This window comes from Eurytemora carolleeae, unplaced genomic scaffold (genome assembly GCF_000591075.1).
Source record: "Eurytemora carolleeae unplaced genomic scaffold, Eaff_2.0 scaffold220, whole genome shotgun sequence".
Lineage (NCBI taxonomy): Eukaryota > Metazoa > Arthropoda > Copepoda > Calanoida > Temoridae > Eurytemora > Eurytemora carolleeae.
Genome location: NW_019396829.1, coordinates 276,299 through 294,558, shown reverse-complemented (window position 1 = coordinate 294,558; position 18,260 = coordinate 276,299). Strand labels below are relative to the sequence as shown.

The 18,260-nt window shown below is 32.0% G+C and overlaps 1 protein-coding gene across 1 annotated transcript in view; it reads left to right on the top strand.

The window, feature by feature from the left end:
• The first annotated feature begins 11,756 nt into the window (after nucleotides 1-11,756).
• Nucleotides 11,757-18,260, top strand: part of LOC111709144 (uncharacterized) — an 8,257-nt gene continuing 1,753 nt past the window's right edge. Inside the window, exons 1-7 of the mRNA XM_023482752.1 lie at nucleotides 11,757-11,945; nucleotides 14,502-14,602; nucleotides 15,523-15,551; nucleotides 15,777-15,856; nucleotides 16,092-16,135; nucleotides 16,326-16,419; nucleotides 17,993-18,144. Coding sequence (XP_023338520.1) covers nucleotides 14,534-14,602; nucleotides 15,523-15,551; nucleotides 15,777-15,856; nucleotides 16,092-16,135; nucleotides 16,326-16,419; nucleotides 17,993-18,144 — 468 coding nt within the window. The 5' untranslated portion in view covers nucleotides 11,757-11,945; nucleotides 14,502-14,533. The remainder of the gene's footprint in view (nucleotides 11,946-14,501; nucleotides 14,603-15,522; nucleotides 15,552-15,776; nucleotides 15,857-16,091; nucleotides 16,136-16,325; nucleotides 16,420-17,992; nucleotides 18,145-18,260) is intronic.

Here is an 18,260-nt window from a genome sequence, read left to right as displayed (position 1 = left end):
GCTCCTCTACTTTCTTGATTTTTGGTACAAGTGAGAGAAATGAAAAGTACCGCGTTGATCACATAGAGGCAATTTAAAAAGTTTTTTTCTTCTCTTTAAAACAAGAGTTGATTGAAAACAGATTAGGTTTCAATCTTATATAAACGTGCAAGTTACTTTAGTTAAAAGTGATAGAGTTTTGTATATTTGATAGATACAAAATATAAAAGATGAGTTAAAAATAGAGTTTAAATGTCTTAATGTCTTACAGATATCATTGACAAATGATAAAAGAAACTGAAACAAATCAAAGATTAAGATATTTTCAGTTGCAGAGTTTTAAAAGTTGAATTAATGTAGATTTTTAGATATTCAATTTTTAGAAAGTTTAAAAGAGAAATTATAAAGGTATAAAAGTGAATTCCAGATATTAAAAATACAAAGAATTTAAATTGAGTTATAAAGTTGATAAAAAATCGAATTTTAGATTTTTAATAGATTACGTTTAAAATGATGGAGTATCAAATTTATACATAGTAGGTAATTTCCTAGAGAACGATTTTTGGACCCCCCCTCCCCCCCCTCCTATCAATTTTGTACATGGATCTTACAGAAAGTGTGAAAGTGTCTTAACTTAACCTAACCCGTGGCCGCAGCACTCGGCCCAGAAAGTGTCTTAACCTAACCTAACCCTAAATAAATACTAAAGTGGTCATGTACAAAATTAATAGGAGGGGGGGGGGCGGGGTGGGGGGTCCAAAAATCGTTCTCTAGGACGGACCCTACATAGTATTACAGATGATTTCATTAAATAGTCGAATAATTGATATCAAAGCGATACAGAGTTTAACATTTTAAGTTAAGTGTTAGAAATCCAATTGGCTAAAAAGAATTTAGATACAGGTATGAATAATACAAGTGGATACAAAATTCTAGATATTAATCGGACTGTACACGTAATTGCATAGTGACCTTCAAAATATATTGATAGAGTTGCATATCCGATTGGCGACGGTACCCTTTAAACCTTTGTTTGAGCCAAAAATCATAAAACTGTAAGTTTGTTATCAGAAAATGTTCAACTTTTCAACTTTTTATGAAAAAGTCTTGTGGATTTATGATACGTAAAAAAAGGAAGAAAATTGCCAAATTTGAACACATAATTTTGCTCCAAATGAAGCTGTGAAGGGTAACTATAGTAAATTTGGAATGCACCGTGAATTCGGGGTCACCAGTAATTATTGTTAACTTTCTAAAGTTTTTGTAGATATATCTGCAGAATTATGGTGATAACTTCAAACATGTTTTTTCCCCTAGATAATCCGTTGATCAAAGTCTTATTTAAATAACTGGTTCTTCTTACAAATAAAAACATTTGTCTTAAACCAGTTTATTAACTTGAAGCGAAATGACAAAAGTTTAAAAAATTAGAATCTTATTGGATAGGAAACTCTAAAGCAATATTAAAGTTTCGCGAGTTTCTGACAGCAGAACTTTTCAATATTTTATTTCTAGTTCTTTGAGAATAATAGATTTAATTTTCTATATTTTCCAGGAATGTTCGAAAATCCAGCGCCAGCGAAATGTTTAAAAAAACGAAATCAAAAATATTATGAAATATCAACTATATACGAATGCGTCGAAAATGTATAAATATCTGAATGATTTGTTTGGAATTACATTGATTTTTTTACGATTTTTATGATCCAAGTTGAATGTTGCAACTTTCTGCATTTTTATAGACGCTACGTTCTTCGGTATGAGTTGTTTTTAGCAATATCCTCCTTAATTAAGGAATACTCTAAATAACAACAATTAACTTTTAAAAAATATGTCAAAAAAATGTTGAGCAAAATAATCACGGAAAACATCATCTTGAAAGATACAATGACAGTTTTAAATAGTATTAATAGACAATGTAGTGTTATGTCTATTAATAGACAATGTAGTGTTATGTCTATTAATAAACAATGTAGTGTTATGTCTATTAATAGACAAGGTAGTGTTATGTCTATTAATAGACAAGGTATAGTATTATGTCTGGCATGTTTATAAATAAACATATTTGTATACATTCACCTGTTACGCGTTCACAGAATGAGTTATCTAAACGTATACAGTTACATAGCTGTCTATCTGTCTATCTATCTATCTGTCTATCTATCTATCTATCTATCTATCTATCTATCTATCTATCTATCTATCTATCTATCTGTCTATCTATCTATCTATCTATCTATCTATCTATCTATCTATCTATCTATCTATCTATCTATCTATCTATCTATCTATCTATCTATCTATCTATCTATCTATCTATCTATCTATCTATCTATCTATCTATCTATCTATCTATCTATCTATCTATCTATCTATCTATCTATCTATCTATCTATCTATCTATCTATCTATCTATCTATCTATCTATCTATCTTTCTATCTATCTATCTATCTATCTATCAATCTATCTACCTATACATATATCTATATATCTATACATCTCTAGCTATCTAGCTATCTATAATCTATCTATCTATCCTTCCAACACCCTACCCCCTCTAACACTATATCCTCTTATAATACTTTAACCCCTTTTTACACCCTAACCCTTCCAAGACTCAACCCCCTTCTAACACCTTATATGCTTACAACACCCTACCCCTTTCCAACACTCTACCCCCTTCCACCACTCTACGCCCTTCCAACACCCTATCCCCTTCCAACTCTCTAACCCCTTACAACACCCTACCCCCTTCCAACACTCTATCCCCTTCCAACACCCTACGCCCTTCCAACACCCTATCCCCTCCCAACTCTCTAACCCCTTACAACACCCTACCCCCTTCCAACACTCTATCCCCTTCCAACTCTCTAACCCCTTACAACACCCTACCCCCTTCCAACACACTACCACCTTTCAACACCATACCCCCTTCCAACACGTAACTTACCTTCTTTTAACCCTCTACCTTCTCCCAACACCCAACCCCCTTCCAATATCCTACCCCCTTCCAACAAGTACCCTGCCCCCTTCTAACTCTCCCCTATTAAGTAAGTTTCTAAGTATTGAGTTAAATAATTGAAATATGACTCCTACTTAGGTCAGAAGTGTGCTGTAGGCAACAAACTAAATCTTACTAGCTTACTAGGTCATGTCAACTTTTCCCGTTTAGTCAGCGCAACTTTTTTAAAATAAGCAAATCTTACTTTAAGCTTACTAGGTCATGTCAACCTTTTCCCGTCTAGTCAGCGCAACTTTTCTAAAAATAAGCAAATCTTACTATAAGCTTACTAGGTCATGTCAACCTTTTCCCGTCTAGCCAGCGCAACTTTTCTTAAATAAGCAAATCTTTCTAGCTTACTAGGTCATCATGTAAACCTTTCTCCGTCTAGTCAGCGCAACTTTTCTAAAAATAAGCAAATCTCGCATTTGGTTTATTTTTCATAATAATTTTCTCGATGAGAACATATTGCAAAGCTTCATTTTCAAACAGTGTTAATCTATAAATTTCTTGCGATACTTCATTTTTGTTTCCAGAACATGTTTAATATTAAGTAAAACCAAGGTTATAATGCAAGGAAAGGTGTGCGCATCTTTTGTACTGCAGTGTACTGTCTCTGGGCGGTAATGTAAACACAAGACGGATGTCGAAGCCTGACATGGGATCCATCTTTCTCATAAAAAATCAATGAAATATTCTGGTCATAGGAAACTATTATGTGAATTATCAAAATTATCAAAATTATCAAAATTTAATGCTTTTATCCTCCTCGGATACTAAACAAACACTGATGCATCTATTCTTGTTTATAAATTCCGCCCAGAGAGAATCATGGTTTTAGTATGTACGCAGAGTATACGCAACTGCAATTAACAAATTAAAAATTAATGTTTTTTAGAAAATACTAAACAATTCCGTACAGTCGTCTCTGGGGTCTCATTCATTGAGGTTAATTCTGTAGTTAAGACAAAGTGCACTTTTATGACAATGAAGAGCAAAGATGACTGTACCAGCACGTGCAGGCGATGGGCGGAGCAGAGAGAAAATAAAAAGGCGTTCCCGGCCGCATAGGTCTTGTTCAGATAACATATTCTAATTATAGGCGGGACTATAAACTAACATGTCCCGGCAGAACACTTTATCATCCTGGCTGGCTATTTTATTTACCCGAGGGGTTCTAAGGACAATTAATTGTATTTTTTGGCTTATATCTTCTGTAAGAAAAAAAATCTTTCGTTTTGTGACAGATTCTAACTTACTTGTGACAGATTCTAACTTACTTGTGACTTACTTACTTACTTATTTATCCCTAAAACAATGTCTTTATTACGCGCGATTATTATCATAATAATTATTATTATAATTACTAGTACTATAATTATTTGAAGATATTATTAATATTAGTAGTAGTAGTAGTAATATTATTATTATTATTACTATTATTATTATGCTTAATATTTAATATTATTATCTCTATAATAATATATAACAATATTTATATTCTTATTTATATATTTTCAAATAATATTATGAGTATCTATATATAAATTTGGCTTGTCTGTTTGTCTGTCTGTCTGTCTGTTTGTGTCCAATAAACGTCAAAACGGCTGAACCGATCGGGCCCAAATTTTTTGTGGGACATCTAGGGACCCAGGGAAGGTTTATGAATGATTGAAATTTTAAATATTTGTCTCCATCAAAATTCGATCGTCATTAAATTTTTGAAAATTTTGAAAATCCGCGATTTTTTTTGTGAAAATCCGCGAATTATTTTTGTTTTGTTTTACGATGTACACAAAGAGAACATGTTCACAATTAATTTAGAAGATGGGCGCGAAGCGCCCTCTAAGGCTAGAAAGAAGGGCGCGAAGCGCCTTGAATTTCTAGTAATACTAAATATCTATTAAACCCTGTGCTCGCATTGTGCATAACTGTATTGTTATGAGGCAGGCCGGTTGAATAGCTCAGTAAATGATGTGATTTCAGATAAAAAATGGAAAAATAGTTTTTAAAAATAGATTTAAGAACTGTTTGTTCATTTAATGTAACTATTTACACTTTGGACAGGGGAGGGGGGGAGGGCTGACAGTGGTTGTTTACTATACATCATAGAAAGTAAAGTTAAATTACGATCATGTCGATTTTACTAAATAAATATGCAGAACAGACCACAACCCAGTTTTTTCTAATTCGGTGATGGTGATAGACTAAACCTCTGTATAGTAGAAAAAGTAGAGGTTAGTTAGACATTTTACTGAAATTTAACGATATAATAACCATCAAAATCGATAATGAAAAATATAAAAAACCACAAGAAAATAAACAAAAAAAAATATTTTAAAAAATGGGCTGTCATATGGACAAAATCAGATCATTATATTGAAAAAAGATTATTTGCAAAATAACTTTTTAAAGAATGTTTTAAGATAATTATTATTCCTTAAAGACTTTTTCTCTCATGAAGATTAAAAACAAACTGTTTATATGTATGTGTATAATGTGGTGGTGGGGGTCGATCTTGGGGAGATTTAAACCTTCTAAAGTATTTTTTTTAAATACTGAAAATAATTGAACACATATAAGGTTTTAATCTAACGTGAAATTTTCTGTAATTTTCTGTAATTTCACTGTAGTTTGGACTTAAATTGATCCTTTTTGAATTGATCTTGCTGTAGTTGGTCCTGCTCGAATTGATCTTGCTTGAATTGACCCTGCTGGAATATGATCCTACTGGACTTGATCTTGCTGGAATTGATACTGCTTGAATTGATCCTGCTGGGATGGATCCTGCTTGAATTGATCCTGCTATAATTGATCCTGCTTGAATTGATCCTGCTATAACTGATCCTGCTGGAATTGATCCTGCTAAAATCGATCCTGCTGGAATCGATTTTGATGGAATTAATCCTACTCGAATTGATCTATCTGGAATTGATCCTGCTGGAATTGATCCCGCTGGAAGTGATTTTGCTGGAATTGATCTTGTTGGAATTGATCCTACTGGAATTTATCCTGCTGGAATTCATCCTGCTGAAAATGATCCCGCTAAAATTGCTTCAACTTGAATTTTTCTTAATGATCTTGCTGGAATTGATCCTGCTGTAATGGATCCTGCTGGAATTGATCATGCGGACATTGATCATGCGGACATTGATCCTGCTGCAACTGATCCTACTGGAATTTATCCTGCTGGAAATGATCCCGCTGAAATTGCTTCAACTTGAATTTTTTTTAATGATCTTGCTGGAATTGATCCTGCTGGAATGGAACCTGCTGGAATTGATCCTGCTTGAATTGTTCGTGCTTGAATTGATCCTGATGGAATTGATCCAATTCGAATTGATCTTGCTGAAATTTATCCTCCTGTAATTGCTTCAGCTGGAATTGATTCTGATAGAATTGATCATACTTGATTTGATCTTGATGGAATTAATTTTACTGGAATTGATCTTGCATGAATTGATTCTGCTGTAACTGATCCTGCTGGAATTGATCTTGCTGTAATTGATCCTACTGTAACTGATCCTGCTGGAATTGATCCTGCTGGAATTGATCATGCTGGAATTGATTCTGATGGAATTGATCTTGCTAAATTTGATCCTACTCGAATATATCTTGGTTGAATTGATCCTGCTGGCATTGATCCTTGAAAGAAATGATCCTGTTGTAATATATCTCCAGAAAATTTAAAAAATGAAAATATTTATAGAAAAACATCAAATACATGATCAAATAGAAGTTTGAACCATGCATTTCAAATTAGTGCCTCAGCATGCCATCAAAACTTGGACATACAACCCATCTCTTCTTCCTGCTGAGCGCCCCCCCCCTTCCCTTGGGGGTATCCCCCCCCCGTTATAATCCTCTATCAGATACTGTACGGAATATACATGTGCTCAACGCTTCTTATTGACAAAATACAGGGTGTCCCACGAAACATGACAGTTGGTAAACAGCTTTGAATGTCGTCATCCATACCCTGTATTAGTTATAAAAGACTGTTTGCAGTTTATTTCGTTTAACAAATCCTTTGCTCAAATATATTTTACTATAATATTTTTATTATTTTCATCGGTATTAAACAATTTAACAAATTATGAAAGAAGACATTCTAATCTATTCACCAATTGTCATATTTCGTGGGACACCCTGTACGTCCAGTTCAAAAACAAAACAATTCTTCAAATCTTTCGGCAATTATTTCTTCTTTGTTATCTCCATATATGAAGTAGTAATCTCTGTTTGTAGGTCCGATAATAAGTCATGAACCCCCTGGACCGATTTGCCTTAATGATGATAAGAGAAATCAGCTTAACTTTAACATTTAAAATTGAGTGGGTCTACCTTTTAGAGAAAACTCCAGGCAAAGCTGGGTTCCAAGCTAGTCTAAATATAAAGAAGCAATTAATCTTATTAGTATGTCCGATCCTACATACCTTTACTGATTTGCCTCATATATTAACAGAAAACTCGGTCGCACCACGAACAAGTTCTTAGCTTAGTTTTTTTTTTACATTTTAACCAAAGTTGAGTTTCCTTTCACAGAGAAAGTTTAGTTTCCAGACAAAACTGGGTTCCTAAACTAGTTGTTTCATAAATATACGGATAAGATGTTCGCAAAAACGTTTGAAAAGCTAAATAACTGTTATAAAGAGTGGCGTAAAGCGCCATGGAATCCTCTTATTTATCTGAAAATTAACAGAAATGGCTAGAAAACGAGAATGTTCAAGTATTTCGATTTAGTTTGAAATACAGAAGATATAGACTGTATGTTAAAGTTTACAGTTATTGTTGAAAGTTTAAACTGTTACCAAGCTTGGCTATTTTCAAAATATTTAAAAAGTGAAAGTTTTTTTCTGATTCTAAAGAGCGTGTCCAGAATTTAATAATATGTATTTAAGTTTTATAAAATTCCTAACTCTAAATCCAAAAAATTAATTTCTGAAAATATTTTATAACAGTTGATGATTACTGAATAGTATTAAGGGGATTCAAAAGGTTAAGATTGAAAAAATGAAAGCAAAACTATAAATGCAAAAAAAATGAAAATGAAAGTGACGAATCCGTCTTTCTAAAGAAAGGGAATGGGTAACTTTTTTCGATTAAAAGAGATTTAAGAAAGAAAATATAATTTTGGAAAAAAAAATTCGGAAAGAATTTATGTTAAAAAAAGAGATTTTCCAGAAAATGTTATTCATTTTGTTAAACTTTCATACAATTGTTTTTTACTTTTTGGAATTCTTCACGATTTCAATCTTTATATAAATTTAGCTTGTCTGGGTGTCTGTTTATTTGTTTGTCTGTTTGTTTTTATCCAATAATTACGTCAAAACGGCTGAACCGATCCGGCCCAAATTTTGAGTGGGATCTCACGTGGCGTCAGGAATTTTAAAAATGATGAAAATTTCAAAAATTTGCACCCTTAACAATTCTTTTTTCATTAAATTTTTGAAAATTTTGAAAATCCACAAAATTTTTTTATGAAATCCGCAAACTTTTTTGGTTTTTTTTTCCAATGTACCAAAAGAGAACATGTTTACAATTGAAATCGAAGATGGGCGCGAAGCGCCCTAAACGCCTAGTTATATTAAATTAGGCATCTTTACACATTTAGGTGGTGTCAGTGCTCGGCTTTCTAAAATATCCTGTCTTTGTCCAGAAAATGGGTTTAAAATTATTGAAAAAAAACCTTTACCAAAAATTCTAGCTACTAACTTGTTAACCCGGCTTGAAACACATTGCTCCCTTTAAACGTCAACCTACTCAAAATTTGAGGCGAATCGATCCTGGGGTTCCTGAGTTTAGAGTGGACAATACTAAACAGACACATAGATACAATATATTGATGAATGCTCCACAGTCCACACGCTATTAAATAAATTGCGATTGTAAGAGTGGGGGTAGTGTAGATTTCCCCCCCCTAGAATTTAGCCAACACAGCTGGGGAAATAAAAAATAATAACAATGTTGAAAGGGGACAATAAACAATTAAAATTGACAATTTCTGAGAAAATTTAAAAAGTAGTAATTATTAGAAAGTAAAGAAAAATAGTTAAAAGACTTAATTTTTAAACAATTTGGTCAAATTTAATTTTTTTTATAAGGATACAGAATTTACATCTACAATATTTGTTTTCGAGGTTGCGTTATTTTATGAAAATAATAATAATGAAAATACAAGCGAACATTTCGATGTTTAAAACATGAGATCAAGTGAATGTTTAATAAGTAAACCTAATCTGTATTAATCAAAACAATTTCTGAAAATGAAAAAACTATGGTTAAATATTCATTTAAATAAACAATAATACTGCCCAGATAACAACCAGCGGTTTATCTACTATGATATAAATAAACAGGATAAACTAGAATACAGATACAGCCGGGGAAACTATGATATAAATAAACAGCAGAAAACTAGAATACAGATAGAGCCGGGGACACTACGATATAAATAAACAGCAGAAAACTATAATACAGAGAGAGCCGGGGAAACTATGATATAAATTATCAGGAGCAAACTAGAATACAGATACAGACGGGGACACTATGATACAAATAAACAGGAGGAAACAAGAATACAGATACAGGGGGAAAATTATAATACATACATTGGGGAAAACTATAATACAGATACATGGTGAAACTAAAATACAAATAAAGGGTTAAACTAGAATACAAATAAGGGTAAAACAACGATACAAATACAGGGTGAAACTAGAATAAAAATACACAGGAGAAAACTATAATACAGATACATGGTGAAACTATGGAATACAAATACAGGGTGAAACTAGAATACAAATACAGTGTGAAACTAGAATACAAATACAGGGGGAAACTAGAATACAAATACAAGGTGAAACTAGAATAAAAATACAGGGTGAAACTATGCAAATACAAGAGGAAACTAGAATACAAATACAGGGTGAAACTAGAACACAAATACAAGGTGAAACTAGAATACAAATACAGGGTGACACTAGAATACAAATACAAGAGGAAACTAGAATACAAATACTATTCGAAACTAAAATACAAATGCAAGGTGAAACTATAATACAGATACAGGGTGAAACTATAATACAGATGCAGGGTGAAACCATAATACAGATACAGGGCGAAACTAGAACACAAATACAGGGTAAAACTATAAAATACAAATACAGGGTGAAACTAGAATACTAAAACAGATGGTTAAACTATAATACAAATACAGGGTGAAACTATAATAAAATACAGGATGAAACTAGAAAACAAATAAAGGATGAAAACAAAAATGTAAATACAGGGTGAACACAACAAAACGAATAAAAGTATAAATATAATTATAGAATGAACAACAAAATACAATAACAGGGTGAGCCAAAATATATTCATCCGTACAGGGTGAACACGAAAACATAAATAAAAATGGACCCCCCACGCGGCAAGTCTTATATAGTAAATCTCGTGTGATTAATAAACAATGATCAAGTTCTCTCTTAACAAAATATATACACCGGAATATGTTATATCTGTGTCTCTTAAGTAAAAACTTTTACAGTAATAATTTGTACAATTTTAAAATATCCTATTTCAATAAAACCTATGTTTATTGTCTATCGAAACATTTTGTGGGTTTACAAAACGAGGGGGGGGTTGTTGGAAAATTCGTATTTCATATAAAAATCATTTAAACAAAGATTAAGCTGTGAGTGTAAATTCATTTATTTTTCTTAACTTATATCGAGACATACCAATACAAAACATCTGAAATCTTAAAATTATGCTTAATCACCATAGTTTTTTCTTAAACATAGCCATTTATCAAAACAAATGTTCGATGTTTATAAAGAAATATTTCTTAAATAAAAAATAGGAGGAGGGGGGGGGCCGGGGGGGGTTGAAAAGTTTTTCAAAATCATTATAAAAATCAGAAATGAATCTAAATTAATAAACTTATACTGATAATGGCATACAATAAGAACAGGGTAATTGAAAAACTAGGTTTTAAACTAAAATAATCTATTTGCAAAAAATGAAAGATGTATATGCAGAATTGAAATTAAATTGTTGAAAACGAGAGTTGAGAGTCTGTATAAATTCTATAAGTTGCATTATTCAACTTTAACCGTAACTAATTCATTTTTATTTATAACTGATCCTTTAAATGTTACAATACAAAAATTCCGAAATTTTATTCGGGTCATTCGAATGTTTAGTTAACATTTCGTATCATTTTTTGATTTTTTCTATCATGTTAATGTAATTTAAAATATTCTTCCTCCGATTTCAAGGATTATAAGTAACAAAGACGACATTTTCACATTTTCCATTTTTTTCTCTTGAAAATACAGCTGCAGTCGAAAAAAAAACAAGTTTTTAATGAAAAAGATAAAAATGTTATGATTTTTTAACCATTGATTAAAAAATCAAATCCGGAATTTATGTATTATTTATCACTTAAAGCATCAGTAAAAAAAATAATTGAATAACAAACACACAAACGTAAACAGCGATTACTGCTTTATACAGATACAGTGATAACCAGATAATTTTGAAATAGGAAGACAACATTAAAGCAATATTGAAGCGCATTTGATGTTGTTACAAAACTTTACGTAGTAAGTTATTAAATCACGTATCAGTGAAATGGGTCTGTTTACACTGCACTATTGTACAGTGCCTGGTCATGTATATACATTGAACTATTTAAAGTCATAACTTGAGTCTAAAAGTCGATTTCCTATCCAGAGTTTTCTGGTTCTCACTGTGCAACATTTTTTCAGAAAAAAAAACAAGTGACCAACAAAAAAATGTGAAAGACTAAATTGTGATTAAATATAAAATAAAAAGGCAGCTCAACAGGCTGTAATACAAGCAGAAAGGTCAAAACGGCCTGAAGTCTGAGTGATGAAAATTGAGCTAGAAAAATAAACAGATTCTCCTTCAAACAATAAACAAACCCTGTGAGAGAATTTGGTGAGTTTCAGACAAATTTAAGATGTCAAAAGGCATTTTAAACTTTTATACAAGTTTGAATGATGTTTATAAGTGACTTTTCACGTAAAGATGGTACTCCCCGTTTCACAATTTTTTACCATTGAAACCTTTATTTGATTAATTATATGGAACATATTGTCGTTTTCCTAGATTTCAAGTGCTTATTTCTGACATTTTCCATTTGTTTTCCTGTAGTATAAAAAGCGCAAATCACTTTAGTAGAGAAACCATTTGTATGATCAGTATTCAAAATTATAAAATTTCAAGGGTACCGTTGTGAATCGGGCATTGTCATCATTGTATGGAGGGTAACTTGAAATTTCTCTAATGTAGATTATTCAGGAATTTTACCCAACATTTTCCTGAGTTTGTTTACGAATCTTTCACACAACTATTTCAGGAATTTTATTTAAAAGAACCGGCGGCGAATTTTCTCTTAACCCTCCGCTTCATGAGTTTTTTTTCATATTACATGAAAACCTGTAAAACTTTCTTTAATATATAACAATTAATAATTATTCATTTTAAAACAAAAAAAAGATGGAATCTACCAGTTTCATTTCTTTCGACTTTTTTATGCAGAAACTGAAAATTATTTGTATTTGCTTCAATATAGACGGAGAGACTTTTCAGCTTCTCTATTATTTACAAAACTGCATGATATTATATTTATTTACATTATTTTTTTTATTTTTGTCCCTTTTCCACTTATTTTGCGAACAAACTAAGATTAAGATATAAAACCTGTATTTGTTAATTTTCAGAACAATTAAATTATTTTGCTCAGACCAAAGTTTCAAGGATACGGTATGTTAACTTCTTGAAATGAAGTTACGTAGCAAGTCCCTTAACCCTATTCCTGCTGGCCCCCCCAGCATACATATCTACAAAAGTATTGGTCTGGGGCTGTGAAATTATCTGAATTTTCCTAACACCCAAAGCCCTCCCTTTATGACTTTTATAATAACTGCTTGAATCCTCAGGCACACTGCCTGAATGACTACTTTTTCATGTAACAAACTAAATCTTTCTTTTCACCCACTTTCAGTATATTTTAGTATTTTTGGAAAAAGTTTTCTATAAAAATTTTTACTATATAACTGGATTTTGCAAAGAAGAATTTTGCCAATTTGCAATTTTTTTTTGCAGATTCTGAAAGTAGAGCATGAGAGCTTTTCAATGATGTATTATTTGTCATATTTTCACATCATGNGGGGGGGGGTCGATGCGTATCCTGGTTTTAAAGTTCCCTCCCCAACAGGGATAGGGTTAAGATATTAATTATACGCTTTGCATAAAGCTAGCCTAGGTGGCTTGAGTAAATTAAGATAAAGATTGAATTTATTGTTTCATTGTTGTTCCAAGAGATCACTAAAGAACAACGCCCAAATAAGCGGTTTTAACCAACGAGGTTATAGTGTAGAGAGTGATGATGTACCAACGAGGTTATAGTGTATAGAGTGATGATGTACTAACGAGATTATAGTGTATAGAGTGATGATTTACCAACGAGGTTATAGTGTTTAGAGTGATGATGTAACAACGAGGTTAAAGTGTATAGAGTGATGGTGTACCAACGAGGTTATAGTGTATAGAGTGATGATGTACCAACGAGGTTATAGTGTATAGAGTGATGATGTAACAACGAGGTTATAGTGTATAGAGTGATGATGTACCAACGAGGTTATAGTGTATAGAATGATGATGTACGATAATCCTTTACTAGTTGTATAGGCCATCAACTATACCGAGAGCGCACTGCATATTTGATTATTATAAGTTGATTCTGGTCTAACCTATAGTATATCAATATTAGTAAACAGTTGTAAGTATACAGTACAGCTAACTGAGCACACAGGTAGAGAAAGATAATAAAGATTGTAGAATCAAAAATTTTGTTATTAATTAACAGTTTTGCAACTTAACAAGTTTTTCTAGTTCATACATCCCCCTCCCCCCAATTAGATAAATCAGAGGAACAGACAAACACATTAAGTAGCCGTTCGTTTTCATCTAAAAACTGAACGGAATTCCTTTCGTTTATGAAGTTGCAGCTCGTTTGCTATCTTAATTTTTAACACCGCTAACAGCAGATATTACTAAAATTTGTTAAGGTTGACTGTTGGTCAGTTTTTTAACGGTTTGTTACTTCTAGCTAATACAAGGTTTTTGGTTGAAATGTCAGAAAAATCAACAAAAGAAATTGAGTCTTTGCCACAAACTCTGATTTTCTGATCCTTATATCTTTGCAACTAAATTTAACAGACCTTAGATATTTTAAACCATAAATTCTGTTAGATATAAAAAATCAAAGTTTGAAATATAAAAGGTTTACACCATCAGGTTGCAAAGATATGGGGGTTTAGAAAGTTTTATTTTGTGGCAAAGACTCAATTCCTTTGCTTTATCTAAACTAAATAAAGTTTAAAATTTGTATTTAGTTTTGTTTTATATGAACGCTTGATTTTGTTCGTCTTTTGTCTTTTGGCTCTGCAGGCAAAAGTAACATAAATTTTAACTCAAGTATATATTTAGGTCTGGTAGGTGTACTATCTATAAAATTGAAGATGGGAGGCATTAGGAGAGTTCTTCCTAGCAGGGTGTGCTTCTGTGCACCCTTCAATATCGGTACTCAGGTCAGTAGGAATACATTGTTAGGTACTTTGTTAAAGATATTTTCAGCAGGGCGACTTCCCAAGTGACAAAGGAATTGAGTTTTTGCAACAAACTAACATTTTCTATTACCTATATCTTTGCAACCTGATGGTGTAAACCTTTGATATTTCAAACTGAGACTATTTGATCTACCAGAATTAATAGTTTGAAATATGAAAGGTCCAGAAAAACGGGTTGCTAAATTACAGGAATTAGAAAATCTGAGCTTGTGACAAAAACTCAATTTCTTTCCAAATTTTCAATTTCCCAAGCGGAAACTTCCCTAAGGTTAGGTTAGGCCTTCTGAGTCGCTGCAGAATGAGCAAGGGGACGAGCGATATGGTTAAAATATGACAAGTGCTCGATCGCTGCGGCTAGGACAGACTTGCGAAGTTGCACTTCAGGAAATTGCACATTTGGGAAAATACCCTTGGGAAGTTATCGTTTGGGAAAATGCCTTAGGTAAAATACCTAACATCGAAAATATAGGGTTACCCACATTGGAAGACGACCTGAAACTCTTTAAATATGACGATATTAAGAATAAAATTTATAGACCTTGAATACAATTTGTTAATATTAAAGTAAATGATTGTTTTATCCGTGCCGGATAACCCTGAACATGATAATTTAAATTTTAATGACTCTCCACTAACAAAGTGGCATTCAAGACTGTCTGATCAAGGATATATTGATATATCCATGTTTACAAAGGATTATACAGTTTTAAAGCTAAGACACGACGATATCTTCCGAACTATTGATCAGACAAAGGTATAAAGAATATCGGTGTAACTTGCAATGATAAGACCAGCTACTTTAACAAGCTATTTTATTTTTTCAAAGAACCCTCAACTACATTTGATGAATTATTAGATTATGATCACATGATATTTTTTAGGTTCTCCTAATCATCATTATTCTCCTCAGGAATATTATTCTTCCAGATAAACTGAACTAAACATAACAACTGTTTGTTATTATTTTACAATGTATACAAATAGAACATGTTCACAATTGAACTAGAAGATGGGCACAAGCACCCAAGTTATCTCAAGATGTATTATTTCTAATTTTCTAATGTTTTAAATATAAAATAGCCCTTCATAAACTTGACGCTGCTAATATTGGAGAAAAGAATAATACATATTGAAGAATTGCTGGAATGGTTTGTGGATGCTTCTACGGTCCTTATCTTTACCTAGTTGTTTCTTTAGGAGGACTCTATCTTTCAGGTTAGAAACTTACTTTTGTACAGCTTTAATGTACTTTACTGTACTGTACTGTATTGTACTGTACAGTACTGTACTGTACTGTACAGTACAACAATACTGTACTGTACTGTACTGTTCTGTACTGTACAGTAAAGTACATTAAAAGCTGTACAAAAGAAGAAACAAGCACTTTAGAGAAGTGTGGTGTCAAAAAACTTCAGCTATTTTTATCATTTCCAATTTTATTTTATTTTAGCGGATTTTCTGATTCTCTACACAGTGTTCTGGAAAGGAGAAAAGGAAAGACGACATTCAATAATATTTTGTCATTTTAAGTTAATCAATATAAGAAATTTTGTAATCCATATATGTTAAAATAGACACAGAAGTGTTTAGTTTTGTTTTGGAAGTTTGAAAAGCCCAATAAAAGGATTTAGAATTGTTTTCAAATCTGAAAGTTTTGTTTTCAAAGTTTTGATGTCGTCTTTAGAATGATGATTGTGAATACCCAACACAACGAATTTGGATAATTCTCTGGCAAGCTATGAATGCATTCGCTATTATTGGCCTCCTAGTTGCTATAGGTACTTAATCTTCATCTTGATCTTAATCTTAATCTTCAACTAAATCTTAATCTTAATCTTAATCTTAATCTTAATTTTAATCTTAATCTTAATCTTAATCTTAATCTTAATCTTAATCTTAATCTTAATCTTAATCTTATTTTTGATCCTAATGTTGTTAAGCTTAATCTTAATGTTAAGCTTAATCTTAATGTTAAGCTTAATCTTAATCTTAATCTTAATCTTAATCTTAAACTTAATCTTAATCTTAAACTTAATCTTACTCTTACTTTTAATCTTTATGTTAAGCTTAATCTTAATGTTAAGCGTAATCTTAATCTTAATCTTATTTTTAATCTTAATGTTAAGCTTAATCATATGTATCCCCCTTGCCACGCAGTGTTGTATTATACTAGCTTAGAAACCCAGCGTTGCCAAAATTCTCACAGTTACTCCCGCCGTTTACCCGCACTTGGTTTTCCCGATAAAAGTCGACCGGTTGGTTCTCCCGAGTTTCCAAAATTTTTGGCCAATCGGTCCAGGGGTTCCATGAGTTTTGATCGGACAAACAAACAAACAGGCAAACAGTCAAACTTTATGAACAGGGTTACCCATAAAGGATAAGACTTCAGAGACGACTGTACGAAATATATACTGTCTCTTTCCTTATATTAATGATTCCCTGCAACTGTAAACATGTGTCTTTGTTTTTAATCTTTGTGAAGAAACAATCTCAAGAACTGACGAGGGTCAACCCAGACCGAAATATATTTTCAATAAATGTGGAACTAACATCTACTTTTTTACTCTACAGAGGTTTGGTCCATCACCATCACCGAGTTTTTAAACATGTGTCTTTCTTTGCAAAATCATCTAATAAGCCATTAAAAGATTATATCCAAGGTAGAAGACTTAATTTAACCTTGGAATCGTTATATCTTAATTATTACAAGTCGTCTTTACAGTCTCAACCTTTGTGGGTAACCTTGTAGATATAAAATCAGCTAGATATCTGATTTTATATCAAATCTAATAAGGAAAATCCAACATCGTTGTCTTCCTACGCCCACCTACCTAGACAGATATCCTAAAATGAAATATCATCATCTGTTTCAGTTTAAAACATCGTTTTAAATATTACAGGGTTACGTTAGGGACTATTGAAGGGACTGTATATATTTGTATGCATATATATGTATGTATATATATTAGCTGTAGCTCTGGCCAAACATAGGCTAACAATTTCGATTTTTGTTTTAACAATCGAAAATCAAATCAAATTTTTCTTTAAAATCTGATTTTTTTTCACGGGCACCGCCAGACATTCGGATAGTAACAAATAGTTTGCTGTTACACAATACAAGTACTTGGATTGTCAACGTGTTGTCAACAATGCTACCTTTCAAACTTTTATATAATTCTAACAATAACCTTTATTTTACATTGTCAATCATTTTTAATTTGGTTATTTTCTGTATTATCAAAATGGCTTACTTCATGTTACATGTTACATTGTCAATCACTTTATATTTTGGCATTATATTTGTATTTTCAAAAAGGTGAAAACTTCTTTTAACTATAAGTTTTTGTTTAGGTTGGTTTAGCAACCTGGGGACCTGGGCTATGCTTCATGATCCTATTCACTTTGTTGTCTTCATCCTCATCATTATCCTCGACATCCTCCTCATCTATACCGGCCTCATCATATACACACTTAGCCTCTTCCTTCACGAGACATACTTAGATGTAATCTTCTTCTTCTTCTTCTTCTTCTTCTTCATCTTCTTATTATTATCATTATCATTATTATTATTATTATTATTATTATTATTATTATTATTATTATTATTATTATTATTATT